Below are 18,309 nucleotides of genomic sequence, written 5' to 3'. Positions count from 1 at the left end.
CCCCCCCCCCCGCCGCATCAACCTGACCACAACCCTCCACCTCGCTGCCCCCCCTTCAAGAATTTTTTTTTTAAAAAAAATTATTTTGATTCACGACTGTTTGTGGGACACTGCTGTGTGCAATTGGCTGCCGTGTTTTGCCCACAAAATACAGTACAGTCACTACACTTTATAATATATTCTGTGAAGCACTTTGAGACTTCTCAACAATGTGATTAGGTGCTATATCAAATGCAAGAATTATTATTATTATGTCAAACTGAGGCTTTATTGCTTTGCTTTATGTCTGAGAATTCTGAATTTTAAATAAACAAATTCAAGGAGATATAAAAGCCCTATCAAAGATATAATATCTAGTCTACCTTAAAAATTAAAAAAATGATTAGACTTAACCTTTTTTACTGTCACTATTCCAAAAGCAGCTGCACAGTCAGGGAATTAGTCCTGGACAAGGGGTTGGGATGGGGGGTGGGCGGTGGAGGGCAGGGAGGGTAGGTGTAGGGAGGTGGCCAAAGGTGCCGGTCAAAGGAGAGTCTTCAGACGTGCCTTGAAGGAGGCAAGGCAGGGAGCAAGGTTCCAGAGTTCCACATATGTACGCCACCCAAATACGGACATTTCCCCATATCCGGAATAGAATGCGCACTCTCACCTGGAGGGACGCAGTCTGGTTACCTAATACCAGCGAATTGGTTGACGAGCTGAAGCTTGGGATCTGGAGTTTTCTTGGGGTAGTGAGTGAATGAGTCAAGTCCTAACATCCCAAGGCTATTCACAAAAACTCCTGCAAACTGAAGTGATGGTGTATTAGAGGCAAATGTTTGATACGTTAATGAATACCAATGTGTTAATAAGCAAATCACACAATGTAATATTCACCCAAATGCTATTTTTGACTGGAGCTAGAGACTTATCGCATTTTAAAAATATATGGCTAAAGTGGAGTCCTGTAGCTCAGTGGTTAGAGCACTCGCCTCGCAAACTAGAGGACCTGGGTTCAATTCCAGGGCAGGGTGAAACCTTAGGCAAGTTTCCTTACGCCATATGCCTCTGTTCACCTAGCAATAGGTAGGAACCTGATTGTTGGTTGATTGGCGGATCCCTTAAAAAAAAATTTGGTCACTCAACCCATGACTGTTTGTGGGACACTGCTGTGTGCAATTGACTGCTGCGTTTCGCCCACAAAATATACAATCAATTCATTTTATAGTATATTCAGTGAAGCGTTTTGAGACGTCTCGAAGACGTGACGCTATATCAAATGCAAGGATTATCATTATTATTTACAACCTGGGAATCGTTAGACCAGCCTGATCTGTTATCTTTACACCTACTTTCCAGCAGAGGTCACTCGACAGCAACCATAGTCCTGAAATCTCTCGTACACTTGCTCTTAAAATCACAAGATTGATTTGGATAAAGAAGATCTTTCGGTCCATCTGATCCCATTCTTCGAGAACACCCATCCTACCGTACCCTCATCAAAGCATCGAGCTACTTTTTAAATGAATCTAGTGCCCTGGCCTCAGCCACTTTTGGCAACCTGTTCCAGTTGAGTATCGAGGAAGAAAACTTCCTGGTGTCTGTCCAGAAATTGCCCATTTACAACTCTAAACCTTTTTTTACTGCTTTGGTGCATCCTAAAGTATTGATATTAATAATCCTTGCAATTGAATGAAGAATATTTTTAAGGGATTATTATCACCTGAAAAACAATCCGCCAATCGAATAACAATCGGGTTCCTATTTACTGCTGGGTAAACAGAGGTGTGTGGAGTAAGGAAACTTGCCGAAGGCTTCACCCTGCCCGGGAATCGAACCCAGTTTCACTCGCTCGCAAGACGACTGAGCAAACCACTAGACTGCAAGGACTCAATTTAACAGCAAGAGACCTATTGTCTGAGCTTAGGTAATGCCTTTGATACCATTCTGAAAAAGAACTGAAGGATCTTTCAAGGTCTTGTTCACCACCACCTCCAGCCCCATTCCCCCCCCAAAAAAATATGTGAGCATTGATCTCATTGATCTTTGTAGGATGTGGCTGGTTTAGACAACCCCCGTTTGCTGGCTTTTCACCAATTTAAAACTGAACACGGATCTTCCTGTATGATTTGCTACCATTGGTTATGTATCTTCAGACCTTCTCGATGCAATTATGTTTATCTTAATACACACACACACATAGATATATGTTTACCACCGCCTCGAACCGTCTCTTTCAATGGATTACCACACTACGAAATCCCGAAAGGCTCCTTCATGCAACTTTTGCCATCCGCGGGACTCTGCTCGTGCCTCACTCCAGGGAGAGAGAGCGCATTCCATTCCACCGATCTGTCTCTGGGATTGCCATGTGGAGGTGGGAATGCTGGAATTCTCTGCTTGGTTTGGAGACTCTTAAGCACGGTGATGGCTTTCCAAATATCCCTCAGCCTCGCGTCGTCTCTATCTTCTTAAAACCTACCTCTTTGACCGCGCGGGTGGTCACCCGCCCCTTCCGCCTCGCTCGCCGTCCGACTCTGCAACTGCGAAGCGCTCCGAGACACTCTCCCAGGGTTGTTCTTGATGTTGAATGTCACCCGAGGGGGAGAAAAAAATATCTTCGGAAATTCCTGTGTGATAAGACGCGACGAGATGGAAGTTAAGGCGGCGGGGGATTGATCGCCTACTAATTACTTATTCCGTTGTATCACCGACACTCTTGAGGGCTGAAAAGATGGGCTTCAAAATGTGCGAAAGTCGCAGGAAGGGTCTCAGTGGAAGCGATGAGAATTTATGTTCTGTTATCTGTGTCCTCGGTGGACAACTGACACAGAGCCGGATAGATTAACGCGGATTGTGGATAAGTGGTAGGTGGCAGTGTTTTCTTCTTCTTGGGCGAGAGAGAGAGGGAGGAAAAGAGAGAAGGAAGGAAGGAGGGAAGGAGGGAGGGAGGGAGAAGGAAGGGTGAGGGCTGGTGTTCATTTGGTTGTAGCACCATCTTGTAGCAGCAGGAGGAGCAGCCTGTGTGCTGGGAGAAGGGAGACAGACAGACAGACAGACACACACACACACACACAGACAGAGGCAAAGAGACATTCAGAGGGGTTCTGGGCTTCTTGTCCTGTCTGCTTCACAGCAGCTAAAACATGGCACTGCTCAGCCCGGAGCTGCACCGCGCCACACACACACAGACCCGCTAGTGGACAGCCAGGAGGGAGGGAAGAGACCACACACACAACACACACAAAAAAGGGAAATACTTGTTTCTGAAAAGAAAGGGAGGGGGGGGGGGGGGAAAAGGAAAAAATACATACACAGATCTCTCACACACACACACACACACATATGTGTACGTTTGATTTCATTGTTTTTTTGACGCGAAAATGGCAGCCAACTGTACGACAACCAGTGCCAGCAAAACCAAGACCAAGAAAAAGCACTTTGTAGCCCAGAAAGTGAAGCTGTTCCGAGCCAGTGAGCCGCTGCTCAGTGTGCTCATGTGGGGCATCAACCACACCGTGAGTAGCCGCAGTTATCTCTCTCTCTATATATATATTTGTACAAAAAAATGCTTACGGTCGACCTTTAGTGAATAATAACCAACACACACACACACACACACCGAATAATAATAATCTTATTTGTGTTGTGTGACTGGGTGTTGTGTGGGAGGGAGTGGAGTGGAGGGAGTGGGGGGGCAGAGAGGACAAGATGTGCTGAGGGGGGGTTTGAGAGGATGGACTTTGAAACGCCTTTGATGGAGTTGCCGTTGGGGGGCGTCGCTTCGCTCAGACCGTCGGATTTCGGGGGCTCTTTATTTTTTTATATATGAAGATTAAACGCACGATTTCGAGCTGCATTTTTTTCTGGGGGGGGTGGGGGTGGTGGTGGTGGAGGGAGGGAGGGGGTGGTGGGGTGGGGTGGGGTAGTAAGGTTTATCTTAAACAGGGAAACCTTGTTTTATTTAATGGCAGATGAAGAGGAAAAGGGGGAGAGAGAGAGAGAGTGTTGTAAGTGAGTCGTGGCTGGAAGATGGGGGGAGAAAAAGAAAAAAAAAGGGGCCTTAAAACCGACGATGAGTCACTTGGAAAAGATAATAAAACACCACTTTGTTTGCGTGTCAAATAATTATTTGAGAGGGGGCTCGAGAGATGGTTTCATACCAGTGAGCCTCTCCCTCTAATGGAGACAGACCGACAGAGAGGAGGAGGGAAGATTTGTGTATAAATATATATATATATATATATACACACACACACACACACCCCAAACCCCAACCCCGAACAGACCCAATCCCTGGGGTCGGGGTTGAAAGGTTTTTGAACGTTTTCTGAGGTAAAATTTTTCTAGAAACGTGTTTTTTTTTTTGGGGGGGGGGGGGGGTCTGAAGCGGTTTTGTCGAACGGCCGTCGGTTTGGCGGGAGAACGGCTCTAAAACCACTTGAAACCCAACGTTCAATTAAACTCTTCCCCCACACCCTTCTCTCCCCCCCACTCTCCCCCCCCCACTCTCCTCTCCCCCACTCTCTCTCCCCCCCACTCTCTCTCCCCCCCACTCTCTCTCCCCCTACTCTCTCGTCTTCTCTCCCCCCCCCCACTCTCTCTCCCCCCCCACTCTTCCCCCCCCCACTCTCTCTCCCCCCCCACTCTCTCCCCCCACTCTCTCCCCCCCCCCCTCCTCTCCCCCCTCTCCCCCCCCACTCTCTCTCCCCCCCCCACTCTCTCCCCCCCACTCTCTCCCCGCCCCACTCCCCCCCACTCCCCCCCCTACTCTCTCGTCTTCTCTCCCCCCCCCCCCTCCACCCTTTTTTGGTGTTATTTCAAGGTCTTGATATTTTCATTGATTCAAATACGTTGTTACTCATCACCTCATTATTATTATTATTATCTGCCCCCCCCCCTCCTCCCTCTTCTTTTCAACCCCTTTCCTTTAATAACAATAAGACATGTTATCATTAATTCATGGTAATAATAAGGACCGTCAATCAATCAAATCAATCAATTACCTCGTTTTGTCTTTTCTCATCGTTAATCATAATATATATATTTTTAAAAATCGTCTGGTCTATTTGGTTGGTGTTTGCCCCCTTCCCCCCCCCCCACATACCCCAACACACACACACACACACCAACCCCCAACCCTCTCTATCCCTCCGGGGGGGGAGGCGTCTCCAGCCCGGGCTCTGCCCACAGGAAAGTCCGCAGGCTTCTGCGGCCTTGTCCTCCCCCCCACCCCCACCCCCACATGGCTGCCTGACATTAATCATTAAAGATGTCTATTTCCAAAGCTCTCATCAGCACATATCAGCAGCAGAACAGCACAGTTATCTGCAGAGGCACAGCAGCGATTTCTAATGTTTAATGAAAAAATTTTTTAAAAAATAAAGAAACATTGCAGGCATCATCTCCTGTGTGCCCCCCCCCCCCCCCCAGCTCTCTGTGCGGATGAGGCTGCTGTTTTTTTTATGTAATACTAATTTATATATTTAATGCCGCATTTCCATTCATTTCTTTCCTTTGACAAGGCGCTGGCGGCTGGGCGCGGACCTTTCATTTGGAAACCCTCTCTTTTTAATCTCCTCCCCGCCCCTGTCCGTCTCCGCACACGCTTGTATATTTTGTTTCGGACTATTAACTGTATTAATAACAATAATCCTTGCATTTGACACGCCGCATTATTCCATTGTCTAGACTTTTGAAAGCGCTTGACGGGGTTTACTGTAAAGGGCAGCGACTGTATCGTGTAGGTTAGTGTGACAGCATTGATGCGAATGATTTTTTTCCTGGAAGATCGTTAGCCAGGACACCAGGAGAGAAACTCTCCTCACTTTTTGAATAGCGAATTCAAGATCCTCACCCTCACCTACAAGGCCATTCACGGCCTCGCTCCCTCCAACCTCTCCGACCTACTATCCCCCTACCTACCCGCCCGTACCCTCCGTTCCTCTGGCTCCGGTCTGCTCCACATCCCCCGCCCCAACCGCCCTACCATCGGTGGTCGGGCCTTCAGCCTCTCAGCCCCGAGGCTCTGGAACTCCATCCCCCAGTGCCTTCGCCGCTTCCTCCCTCTCCTCCTTCAAGGCCGGTCTCAAGACCTTTCTCTTTGACCGTGCCTTCAGCTCCCCTCTCGACTCTCTACCCCCTCCTCGCTCCCTCCCTTCCCTCCCCTCACCCTGACCATTTCCCCCACTGCTTGGGTCCTGACTCAACTGTACAGCGCCTTGGGACGTCCTCCCGACGTGAAAGGCACTCAATAAATGGAATCTTGTTGTTGTTGTAGCGCCGTGGGATCTTAAATGCCCACCGGAACAGGCACAGACGGGATCTCGGTTTAATGTCTCCTCCGAAAGACGGCACATCCTCAGCATTTCCCCTCCCCACCCCTGCCAAACATTGGAGTGCCAACCGAGCTGACCTCAGAGATTCATCTCTTGTCTTCATGGCCTTGACTTTTGCTGAGGTCTGGTTCCCCTGTAGTATTTCACTCAAGTGGCTGCCCATACTTTATGAGCGAGCCCTGACGACAAGATGGGCTCAAATGACTAGTTTGCACCAAATCCTGTGAACATCCAGGCTGAGGTGAGCTAAATCAGTGGAAACTAAGGTTATTCCTGGTTTGATGGTTGAGTTATACCCCAGAGGTTGCCCACAGGTAACCTGTCGAGCCAGTTGCCTTAACCCTACCTTTAAAACTGCTGTGGAGGTTGATTTCACTTTCTAGCCAGAGAGGAGAAAAAATTGCAGACTCTTGACTACAAACAACCTTTAGATTATAATTACAGCAATAAACCGCCGTTGTTGCAACCCCATGATTTTGAGGAAAAGGCGTAGATAACAATCCTCAGTCTTCTGGATAAGGGGTCATGTTTGCAATAAAACATAATTAGTATAATCAGCAATTAATTTTGTGAGGCCAGCGAAACTGGGTCAAGAACCAGGAGGTAGATAACCATGCCAACTATACCAGTAGACTTTCTCTTTTCTCTCCCAACATATATAAAATAAATTGCTCAAAGTTTTTTTTAATATAAAATTGTTGCCCTTTTATCACCAAACAGTGCCAAGATTTCTCCATTTCTATGGCAGTACTAATTGGGACTTTGAGCTCATAGGCTGATGCACCAATGCTATACTGGTGAGGTGCTTGCCTTTCAGATAACACATTGAAACATGGTCTAGCCTGCCTCTTCGGGTGCACGTTGAAGATTCCACGACGCTTTGATAAAACAGAAGGGAGTCCTGGCCAGCAATCCTCTTGATAATATTGGTCATTCATCTCGCTGTGGGCTTGTGGGATCTTACTGTGTGCGCAATGGCTATCATGCTTACCTTAAAAAAACAGTAACTGCACTTGACAATAATTACTATAAAGCACTTGAGACATTTTGATGCTTTACATGCTATATATAAAAAAAAGTTCTTCTGTTCACCTTGTTTAAAATGAATGTCTTTGGTGGAGGAATCGCATTGGTAAAATTGCCCCGTTATTGGCATGTTGAGGGTGACTACTAATTTTTTTAAAAAACTTGCCTTCAATACAAGCACCTTTCACATCAGGGGGTCACCTCAAAGCACTTCACAGGATATACTGTAAAGTTTAGTGACTGTATTTTGTAGGTGATTGCAGGAGCCATTCTCCCTACAGCAACGTGCCGCAAACAGTCACAAAGTGAATGGCCACTTTTATTTGGTGGATTGTTGGCCAGGACACCAGGAGAAAGTCTATGCTCTTTGAGTTCTGCCATAGGATCTTTAACATCCACCTGAACAAACACAGACAGGACCTCAATTTAATTCTCATCCAGCACCTCCAACAATGCAGTACTCTCCCACCACTGCATTAGTGTTTCACCCTAGACTATTTGAGTTCAAAGTCCCGATTATGGGCCTTGAACACAGAAACTTCTCTCTATCTTAACACGCGCTTGCTGTTTTCTGCCTAATGCTATCTTTATTTTGGAGTCTGGTTCAACATGACCACTACTGATGTGGTGTTACATCTCTTGCCTACATGTGCGGTTCCATTTGGATACCCACTAGAGAGCAGGTGAAAAGAGCCTCATTATATCCATGTTTGGTTGTCCTTGCTGACCATTGCAATATTCTCTGTTTGACTGGCTTAAATAGTAACATTCACTTCAAGGATTCTTGCATTGAGACCCAATTGTTACTCAACATCACCTATGTTCATGTCTTCATCACCTCCAGGCTCGACTATGCAAACGCCCTGCTTGTCGGCATTCCCAACTCCTCCCTCCACAGGCTGCAGATAATCTAGAACTCTGCAGCCCGTGTCCTCTCCCGCACCAAACTCCGTGACCCAATCTCCCCCATTTTCGCCCAACTCCACTGGCTTCCTATCCTTCAGGAGATCCAGTTCAAGATCCTGGTCCTCTTGTATCTGATCAAACTTTGACTCATGCAGGTATCATAAGGTTTACCGCTTGCCAGTTCACTGAGTTAGCGGACCTTCTAGCTTTTAAGAACTGGCAACAAAACAGTATTAGATTAATTTCCAAGTTGCCTCAACCGTTTGTCCTCCTATTTCTGAAGTATCTCCATTTCATTTCTTGCTGCCCTTTGCAGTTTTGTCTTGCTCCTTCCTCCGCTTTCTTAATTCTATATCAGCACTTGACGGTCTGGTCTAGTTTGATTCCTTAAATCATTTCCCTTAATCTAAGTTACCGAACTGTGAGACACAGGACTAGGTGGGGACCTTAAATGTAGTGTCCAGTTAAATCTGTTGGCGTTTTGCCCTCAACATACACAGTCAATCCATTTCACAATATATTCTATTTACAATGGATTATTATTATTATTATTATCATACAAACTCATTAGGTAGAGCATTTCCTGCTCCTAGAGCCCAGAGTAGTGTTTAGCAGGTTATTCAAGCACAAGGAGCATCATTGCCAAACCTGCTGACATCCTCACTTGACCCCATACATACACGCCTTCTAACAGACGCAATGAGATAGATCAGGAATTTGGGTGATTTTTTTCCCCCCCTTGTTTACCAAAGCCAATGGAAGAGCATTGATGTCCCAGCTGAGATTCAACATTTGGACTTTCTGGCTTTATAATGCTGAGTTTCACACTAGACAGTGGGATTATCAACTGACCCATCATGGGAGTTAGGAATGAAGGTTATGAGGATAAGTATAGATGATCCAAATCTATAAGGAGCACAATGATTCCTGTGCCATCTCTGAAATGCAGCTGTTTGGAATAGAATAGTGTGTTGTAATGTTCAATTGATTTTCTGGAGTTTCAAATGATTGCTTTCAGGGGCTGAGAGAAAGGAAGAGTATGTAACGAGTCTGACGTTATGTGGCTCGGTTGGTAGAACTTTTTGCCCATGGGTCTGGTCAGTAAGGTTGCAGGTTCAATTAAGTTGGGGGCTCATAGTCCAGGTTGACACTCCAGCACAATGCTGGGGGTGGGGGGAGAAGAGGGGAGCGCTGGATTGTCGGAGGTGCCATTCTTCAAATCAGTTGTAAAACTAAAGCCTATTCAAGTGAATGTTAAAGACTATTCAAAAAGAAAAGGGAGTTTCTCCTGATGCCTTGGCCAACAATTCCCCTAGATAAATCAGTTTGTCATTAACCTTATGGCTGTTTGTGGCATTGTGTGCAAATTCATTACGACCAATGCTTTCAGAATGCACTGTTGCCTCACTTTACAGCAATTCCCTGTGAAATGCTTTGAAATGTTTTGATGTTCCAGTACACAGTATCAAATGGAAGAAAATCGCGTCAGATTCTAACCATATCTTTAGCCCTAAGCATGGTTAAAATCAGATGTTACTACTATTATTATTAGCACGAAGATGGGAGAAAATTGGTGAAGGGTAGCAATAAACAAACGTTACAAATAATTATTGGTATAATCGCTGGAACTTTTCGGATATCCCTTGAGCATTAATTCAAAAAGGCTTTCGGATTTTTTTTATCTGCAGCAGATGCCCACCTGAGGTGTTATACAAACAGTGATAAACATGGCAATTTCTGAGCTTATGAGCCTCTGGTATGTGCGTGTGTGTGTGTGGTGGGGACTGACAAAGAGCCAAAATATTCGTTGGAATATATTAGAGAATGTCCCAGGTTTTATATAATAATAACAACATAATCCTTACATTTGATATAACACCTTATCATGTTGTTGAGATGTCTCAAAGCATTTCATGGAATATACTGTAAAGTGAATTGATTGTATATTTTTGTACTCAAATCACGGCAGCTAATTGCGCACAGCAATGTCCCACAAACAGTTGTGGATTGAGTGACCCAATTATTATTATTATTATTTTTTGATGGCATTATTAGCCCCAGAAAGCCAGTCGACTACAAATCTCCAAACTATTGATTATCTAAATAGATAGAATTAGAACCATGGAAATTTATGGCACAGAAAAAGGCCATTGTGTCTGCTCTGGCTCCCTCAAGAGCAATCCTCTCAGTCTCAGTTACAATAATAACTTGCATTCATATAGCACCGCTCATGCAGGGCAGCATCCCAGAGCGCTTGACAGTGGCGGAGCACGACTCCGAGCCAGGGGGAGGGGGAGGTGACCGTAGGCACGGTCGAATAGGAAGGTCTTCAGGCGCGACCTGAAAATGGGGAAGGAAGGGGCAAGGCGGAGGGGTACAGGAAAGGTGTTGCAGAGTTTCAGGGCGTAGTGGCTGAAAGGGCAGCCACCAACGGTAGAACGGAGGGCACGGGGGACATGCAGTAGACCGGAGCCAGTCGAGTTGGAGGCAGCGGGTTGTGGGGTAAGCTGGTCGGAGAGGTCGGGAGGTGTTACCTATCCTTTCCTCATACCCATGTATTTCTGGGCTTTCCAGACTTTCTGAGCTCAAGACCCCACATGGCACTAGGCATCCTGACAGGATAAATCCACACAATAAATCCAAAGAAATTTACTGCCTTTAATTGCAAACAATGTTTTAATGCTTAATATTTAAAAAAAAACTGATAGTCAAACCAAACCCCCTTTGCCCATTAGCAAGGTTAGCAAATCCTAATACGTACACAGTATAATCATGTTAAAAAATAATAAACTTAATGTGGAAAAGACTTAATGTGGCTTACTGAGAGTGAATGTAAAAGTATGTATTTTTGCATTTACCTTGTATTCTAAACCTTTTATTCTAAAACGGGTGTGAGCAGATGTTACATTTGAAATAACCACAAACACAACAGTTCTAAGATATTTATATAGTTCCCTCTTGAAGGCCATATGGATTCTGCGCTTCGAGGTACTGCTGGACTTTAACCAGCTAAAACCGCACAACTTTTCTTTGCTAACATTCCTCCTCCAGGGAGACCACCTCACCCATCAAGTCTCGCAGGGTTAACCGGAGCCGGGTAGGAAGAATCTCAGTCCCCCAGTTGCCCCTGTGATTATAAAAACTAACGGGATGGTTAGTGTTAACGGAAGTGTGACCTGTGATATATTTAGCTCTGCTGGGCGTTGAGTCATGAGATTGCATTTATTACAGGAGCAAATGTTCGGATGTCTGAGCAATCTGTTGTTAATCCACTAGTGGTAGGAATTATCAAAAGGCTGAGTGATACAGCACTGCTGCAGAATGCTCACTGTGGTAGTCATGTTAAATTGTGGCGAGGTGCAAAATTTGACTATTAAATCTCATTTGTAGTTATTGGTTGAACAGTTAGTTATATGTAGTGTTCAGAGGTTCTTCCTGGTTTTGACAGAATAGATAGGGAGGGAGTGACTAGAGGGCATTGATTTAAGATAATTGCCAAAGGAGCAAAGAGGGAGATGAGGAGGATTTTGTTTTGCACAGAGGGTTTTTCTAATGTTGAATGAAGTGATCGAGGCACAATCCACGTGAGTTTTCATCAGGGATCTACAACAACCTTATCCAACTCGCCCCCTCAAAGACGCGGTGGACAAGGAGGCGCACTTGCCTTCCCCTCAGCTCCACGGCACACTGCAGTAACGGCCGGCATTCTTTCCACTGTCCGTGCTGTGTCCTCCCAACCGCCCGCTCCTGCCGCTGCCACGACAGGACGTTCCCCAGCGAGGGAGAAAGCCCAAGTTCGAATGATGGAAATGGTCTCGGGTCGGATAAAATCACCTGCCCCGCGCGGGGGCTGGATGCTGGTGCTTGAGAGCGAATGATTTCTCTCTCTCTCTCTCTCTCTCTCTGCTTTTGTGGCAATTATGTTACAAAAATTCCATGACCTCCATCTTGTATCAGTGATGTGGAAAGCTCCGGAGGTCGGTGTGCTAACTGCTATTGCTTCCTGAAAACAGTACCGAATGGAATGAAGTCACGCAAAACAGACACGATTACTCCTCACCCAATGGCTCAGCTCAGCCATACGCGTTAAGGTGCGATCCTGTGACTGTGCTGACTTAGCTGATGGCAGTCAGGACTCCAGGCTGAGAATCAGCCAAGGTCCCTATTCATTCATACTTTCCTCTCCCCACTTCCCTGCACGGTGCACATGTGTGGAAGTTGGAGAAGGATAGGATTGGTCTGGATCATAAGGTCATCCCACTGAATACCTTGCCGATCCCCACTGTGCTCCGAGACGCAGTCCGGTGTGAAGGCCGCTGTATAAATGCACGTTGTTGTTGCTCAGGGTCATGCTTGAAGAATGGCCATTTGGGTGATCAGTGCTCATAAATACTTTGCAGCTTTCAGTTGGAATGGGGGGGAGGGATGTTAAAAAAAAAAGGAGCTTCCGTTGATAGCTATAAATACAATACAAATTTACATTGACAAAGCACCTTTCACGTCAGGAGGACAATTCTGGCTTGACACCCGAGTTGGGGGTGAGAGCTGAGGGAGATGGGGAAGGGAAAGATGTCTGAAAGGGCGGTCAAAGAGGTAGGTCTTGAGTCAGACCCGGCATTATTTCCACTCTCCGCGCTGCATCCTGGAGTCCTGTAGCTCAGTGGTTAGAGCACTCGCTTTGCAAGCGAGAGACCTGAGTTCAATTCCAGGCAGAGGGCGAAACCTCGGGCAAGTTTCCTTACTCCACACAGAGCCTAATAATAATCCCTCCAAAACCAAAAACAATAATAAATTGGTCATTTTCAATCTACGACTGTTTGTGGGACATTGCTGTGCGCAATTGGCTGCCGCGTTCGCCCACAAATATACAGTCAATTCACTTTACAGTGTGTTCTGTGAAGCGCTTTGGGACGTCCTCCCGACGTGAAAAGCGCTATATCAAATGCAAGGGTTATTATTATTATTATTCTCCTCCCAACCGCTGGCTCTGCCGCTGCCACAAGTTTTCTCTTGGTATTGGGCTCAGCTTGGTGAGAGTCAAGGATTGGGGAACCCAGAGTATGTGTTTGGAGTTTAACCAGCTAAATGGCTAAGCTTGCCATTGAGAGCACTATATAATAAGCTACCTCTGCTTGTCCAGGTAGGAGCACACGACCGATTAGGCTTCGAGAGGTAATAGGAGCCGAGTTGGAAGAATCGTTGTCCCCCCCCAGTGATCAGTTCTTTCTCTTTTGCTGAGCTCAAACATAACATTTATAATCCATTTTAATGAGGCAAAGCCTATTCAACGCCTGTCAGAGGTTCCATTTACCCAATGATTGAGATTCTTATTTGATGTTGAGCCAGTCTTGATTTATCTGGAGGTAAAATTGGAAAAAGGTATAATTTTTTTAAAAAAACTTTCTTTCCCATAATATCTTGCATTTATATAGCATCTTGGAGCACTGGTAATAAAAGATACAAGTGTCAAAAGCAACAACTGAGAGTAAGACTAGAATCGATCTATAATAATAATCCTTGCATTTGATATAACGCCTTATCACATCTTTGACGTCTCAAAGCGCTTCACAGAATATACTATAAAGTGAATTGACTATATATTTTCTGGCAAAACCCAGCAGTCAATTGCACACACCAGTGTCCCACAAACAACAACAACAAATTACATTTGTATAGCACCTTTTACGTCAGGAGGACATCCCAAGGCGCTGGACAGTCAGGGATCCCCACCCAAGTTGGTTGGGATCAGAAGTGGTGGAGGACAGGAAGGGTAGGGGTAGGAGGGTGACCTCAAGCATGGTTGAAGAGGAGGGTCTTGAGACGGGTCTTTAAGGAGGCAAGGAAGGGGCGAGGCGGAGGGACTGTGGGATGGCATTCCAGAGGGTAGGGGCAGAGAGGCTGTAGGCCTGCCTGCCAATGGTGGGTCGGGCAAGGCAGGGGCTGTGAAGCGGGCTGAAGCCTAATAAGCGGATGGAACGGACAGGTTGCTAGGGGGTTAGGAAGTCACAGAGATAGGGAGGAGCAAGGCCGTGGAAGCCTTTGAATGTGAGGACCAGAATCCTCTGAGTGATGGGAAGCCAGTGACATCGGGCAAGGATGGGGGTGATAGGGTTGTGGAGAGGTAAGAGTAGGAGACAAACAGGCAGTCATCGATTGAGTGACCAATCAATTTATTTATTTATGTATATTTTAAAGGAATTTTTACCCCTGGAAAAGCGATTCGCCAATCAACCAACAACCGGGTTCCTTCATAAGGTTTAGAACTGATGAAGGCTGAACTGCAAGCAATAAAATAGTGGTGAAATTGATGCAGCTTGTTTTTACTACTTTTAAAATCGATTTCACATCAGTTCACGATGTTTCCTGCGACCTGCCTTTCTTTCCTTGTTTTTATGTTTACAGTGCTGTGGTGGACAATCATTGTTGTTGACCTTATGGTTTTTTAAAAAAACTTAAAACGAACGTGAACTGCCATAAAATAAATTTATATCATTTAACTTTTCCTTTCAGATCAATGAACTTAGCCACGTGCAGATTCCTGTTATGTTGATGCCAGACGACTTCAAAGCCTACAGCAAGATAAAAGTGGATAATCATCTTTTTAACAAGTAGGTGGAGCATGTAATACTCTCCTCCATTTTATTGGATAGATAAAAAAAGAGATGCTCCTAAATGTAATGGTTTAAACTGGCTGCATTCAATTATTAAACTTTCATGCATAAAGTATGTACCCTTGTGTCATTTTCTTTGAACTTTTTATTGAGCATGGAAGGATGTGTGGAGCTTCCATGGGTCAGTTAGATTGTAATGCTGTAGCTCTTTTTTTGTTTGTTTCAAATGAATTTGAGTTCTTTTTGCATTGAAAAATATCTTGGATTCTGTTTTCCAAAATATCCTGATTTAAAAAATATATTTATATTAAAATGTGGCATTTGATCTTGTGTTGATAATACAGTTTCCAAATTCCTTCATGTCCTGGCAACTCCCTACGTCTCTGACCTACTTACTCCCCAACCCACTGCCCGCTGTCTCCGCTCAACTGGCTCCAGCTTCCTGAATGTCCCTCGTGTCCTTTGTTCCATCATCGGTGGCCACGCCTTTTGCCAACTATGCCCCGAAACACTGAAACACCCTTCTTCTATCACTCCGCCATCTTCAGATCGAGCCTGAAGATTTTCCCTCCATCTCTTCCTCAATAAGATGGTTCTTGTTGGGGAATCGTGGAGTAACATTGAAAGATATTACAGGTAAATCTGTCTTGTGCTTAAAATTGAAAGGAGAAAGAGCTGTAATCATTGGAAAAAGACGTGCGGCTCACTCTTTCATCACCATTGTTTAGAAAGTATGACCCAATCTTAGTTTGTGGTCACCTGATAACAACAACAAATTAGGGGAAGTTGTACATGAATGGCACCAAATTTGACTTTCAAATTCCCCATTCTGCACACGGCAATGTTCCTGCACAGGAGGGAAAGGAGGAGACTGAAATGGCACAGATCTATCAACTTCCATTGATTCGTAGGCACGTGACAAGAGATGGTTTAACATGCTCCAAATGTTGAATTGACCAAACTCTTCATTGCTTCTTTCAGAGAGAATCTTCCAAGCCGTTTCAAATTTAAGGAATACTGCCCCATGGTGTTTAGGAATCTACGGGAGCGGTTTTCTATTGACGATCAAGATTACCAGGTAGGTTTCTCTTTCCTGCTGCTTAAGTGTAGACTTTCTATAGAACTGCTTTTAATTGTGTCTGAAAATTAAATTGTGACTATCCGTGAGCTGAAATTACTAAATCCAAAGATTATATCTCTTCAATGTCTTCACTGTGCTTGGGATATCTGCGCCAGAGGGAACTGGAGGGAGATAAAGGTTTGTTGGGGCTATTGTCAACTGCTTTTTTTAAAAAAAAAACATCTGCAGTGTAGAAATGGCACAAAGTATTACAGATCATGGTCTTGTTTATCCCCTCTTTGGTCTTGATTCTCAATTGGTTTTATTGTGACATTACTGTGTCTGACCCAACTGACTAGATCATACGGTTCACTGGAGCTCTGGGACACTACCACATGTGAAGGGCGCTATGTAAAAGTTTTTGTTGTTGTTCTTGATTACATTGTGAAGGGTGCTTGTTCGTATGGATTTGATTTGGGCTTGATTAATTGAGCAAAGCCAGCTCTTAGACAGCCCCCCGCCACCCCCGTAGGAAGTTTTCCCAGAGACCATGTAAGAGAGAATTGGACACTTATTTGTGTAAAATAATAATATAGCGAACAAAATGAGATTGAAATAATAACGGCGGGGGGGAGGGGGTGGCAAGAGGGAACCAACCCAAACAAGATGGACTGAATGGTCTCCTGTGTTGTGAATATTTTACGACTCCATGAACATTGCTGTTTGGTGTTTGCGAGACTCTTAACTCAAGGGACAAGTGCTTTCTACAAACTGGGCGACATTGTGTACAGCTCTGAAGGTCACTTCAGGTCAGCCTGGCTTAGGTTTACTTATCCCCCATGGCGTAGCCTCTAGACAGCTGTTGAGTTCTCCCCTTGAACATCTAGATATTCAATGCTGTATTGTTTGTGCGTCAAAAAAATACTCGGGACCATCGAAAAGGATGGGTCAGGAGAGGACCCTGCACATCACATTCTTGAGTGATTTTCCATGAGACAACTCACTGCATTTACAGAGCACGAGAACATTGGCCCCGTCTGTTTTGGCTAGATTTAGTGGGTGGTGGTGATGGTGGGGTGAGGCACAGTGGCTGAATTCTTTTTTGATAAAACGTCTTGGTGTGGGGACGAAGGGTTAAAATGAATAGGGCATGTGTGTCTCTTAGCCGTTTGATTTTTGAGCTCTTACATTTAGCTCCAGACTTGCCAACTGCTAACCACATGCTACTGAAAAGCCCCACTGTAATGGCTGAATGCAGACAGCAGCTTGGAGATAAATAGCCTCAGTGTTGACCCATTTCTATCCCCTAGGCACAGATCCTGGAGGACTTGAGCCCAGATAAATGGCTGTGTCCTCCAAGCAGTGTTAAACCAAACCAAGTTCTAGAAAACCACCTTCAGAAATCCTGATCTGAGCATGATGTAGTTTCACCATAGAATTTCATTAGAAAATTATTGTGCATAAATCAGAATTCAACCACACTGATGCAATGTATAGGGAATCACACCTATGCTCTGCCAGTTCATATATATAAAAAAATCCTTGCACTTGATATAGTTCCTTTCATCCTGGTAGGATGTCTCAAAGCGCTTCACAGGAATCCCGTAGCATAGTGGTTAGCACGTTTGCTTCGCAAGCAAGAGTATCTGGGTTTGATTCCCAGGCAGGGCGAAAGTTTAGGCAAGTTTCCTTACTCCGCTCGCCACTATTTACCTAGCAGTAAGTAGGAACCTGGTTATTAGTCGATTAGTGGATCGCTTTCCGGGGATAATAATCACTCCCTCCCCCCAAAAATAATCTACATCTCTTTGTGGGACACTACTGTGCGCAATTGGCTGCCGTGTTTCGCCCACAAAATACACAGTCAATCCACTTTACAATATATTCTTTGAGACGTCTCAACGACGTGATAAGGTGCTATATGAAATGCAAGGATTATTATTATACATTAGTTACTTTTGTAGTGTAGTGATTTGTGCACAGTGATGACAGTGCAATAAATAAAATAATAATAATCCTCGCATTTGATATAGCGCTTTATCACGGTTTTGTGGCGTCTCAAAGCGCTTCACAGAATATACTGTAAAGTGAATTGATTTGTGTATTTTGTGAGGGAAACGAGGCAACCAATCGCCCACAGCAGTGTCCCACAAACAGTCGTGTTTTGAGTGACCAAAAGTTTTTTTTGCAACCGATTAATATCCCCAGAAAAGCGATCTGCCAATCGACTAACAACCAGGTTCCTACTTACTGCTAGATAAACAGAGGCAAGGAGTAAGGATACTTGCCTACGGAGTTCTACATATTGAAGCCACCTCCACATGAAATTTTCCATGTCTGGAATATGCATTCTTTCCCTAGAGGGATGCACTCGGCCTACCTAATTCCA

The 18,309-nt window shown here is 44.9% G+C and overlaps 1 protein-coding gene across 1 annotated transcript in view; it reads left to right on the top strand.

The window, feature by feature from the left end:
- Window positions 1-3,304: 3,304 nt before the first annotated feature.
- The window catches only part of LOC103190206 (phosphatidylinositol 5-phosphate 4-kinase type-2 beta), a 35,351-nt gene continuing 20,346 nt past the window's right edge, over window positions 3,305-18,309 (top strand). The window contains exons 1-3 of the mRNA XM_007910909.2: window positions 3,305-3,497; window positions 14,760-14,857; window positions 15,842-15,938. Of these exons, the coding sequence (XP_007909100.1) occupies window positions 3,363-3,497; window positions 14,760-14,857; window positions 15,842-15,938 (330 nt within the window). The 5' untranslated portion in view covers window positions 3,305-3,362. The remainder of the gene's footprint in view (window positions 3,498-14,759; window positions 14,858-15,841; window positions 15,939-18,309) is intronic.

This window comes from Callorhinchus milii, unplaced genomic scaffold, assembly GCF_018977255.1.
Source record: "Callorhinchus milii isolate IMCB2004 unplaced genomic scaffold, IMCB_Cmil_1.0 Scaffold23, whole genome shotgun sequence".
NCBI classification, from domain to species: Eukaryota; Metazoa; Chordata; class Chondrichthyes; order Chimaeriformes; family Callorhinchidae; genus Callorhinchus; species Callorhinchus milii.
Note: the sequence above shows the minus strand (reverse complement) of the source record. Positions and strands in the feature narration are given on the sequence as shown.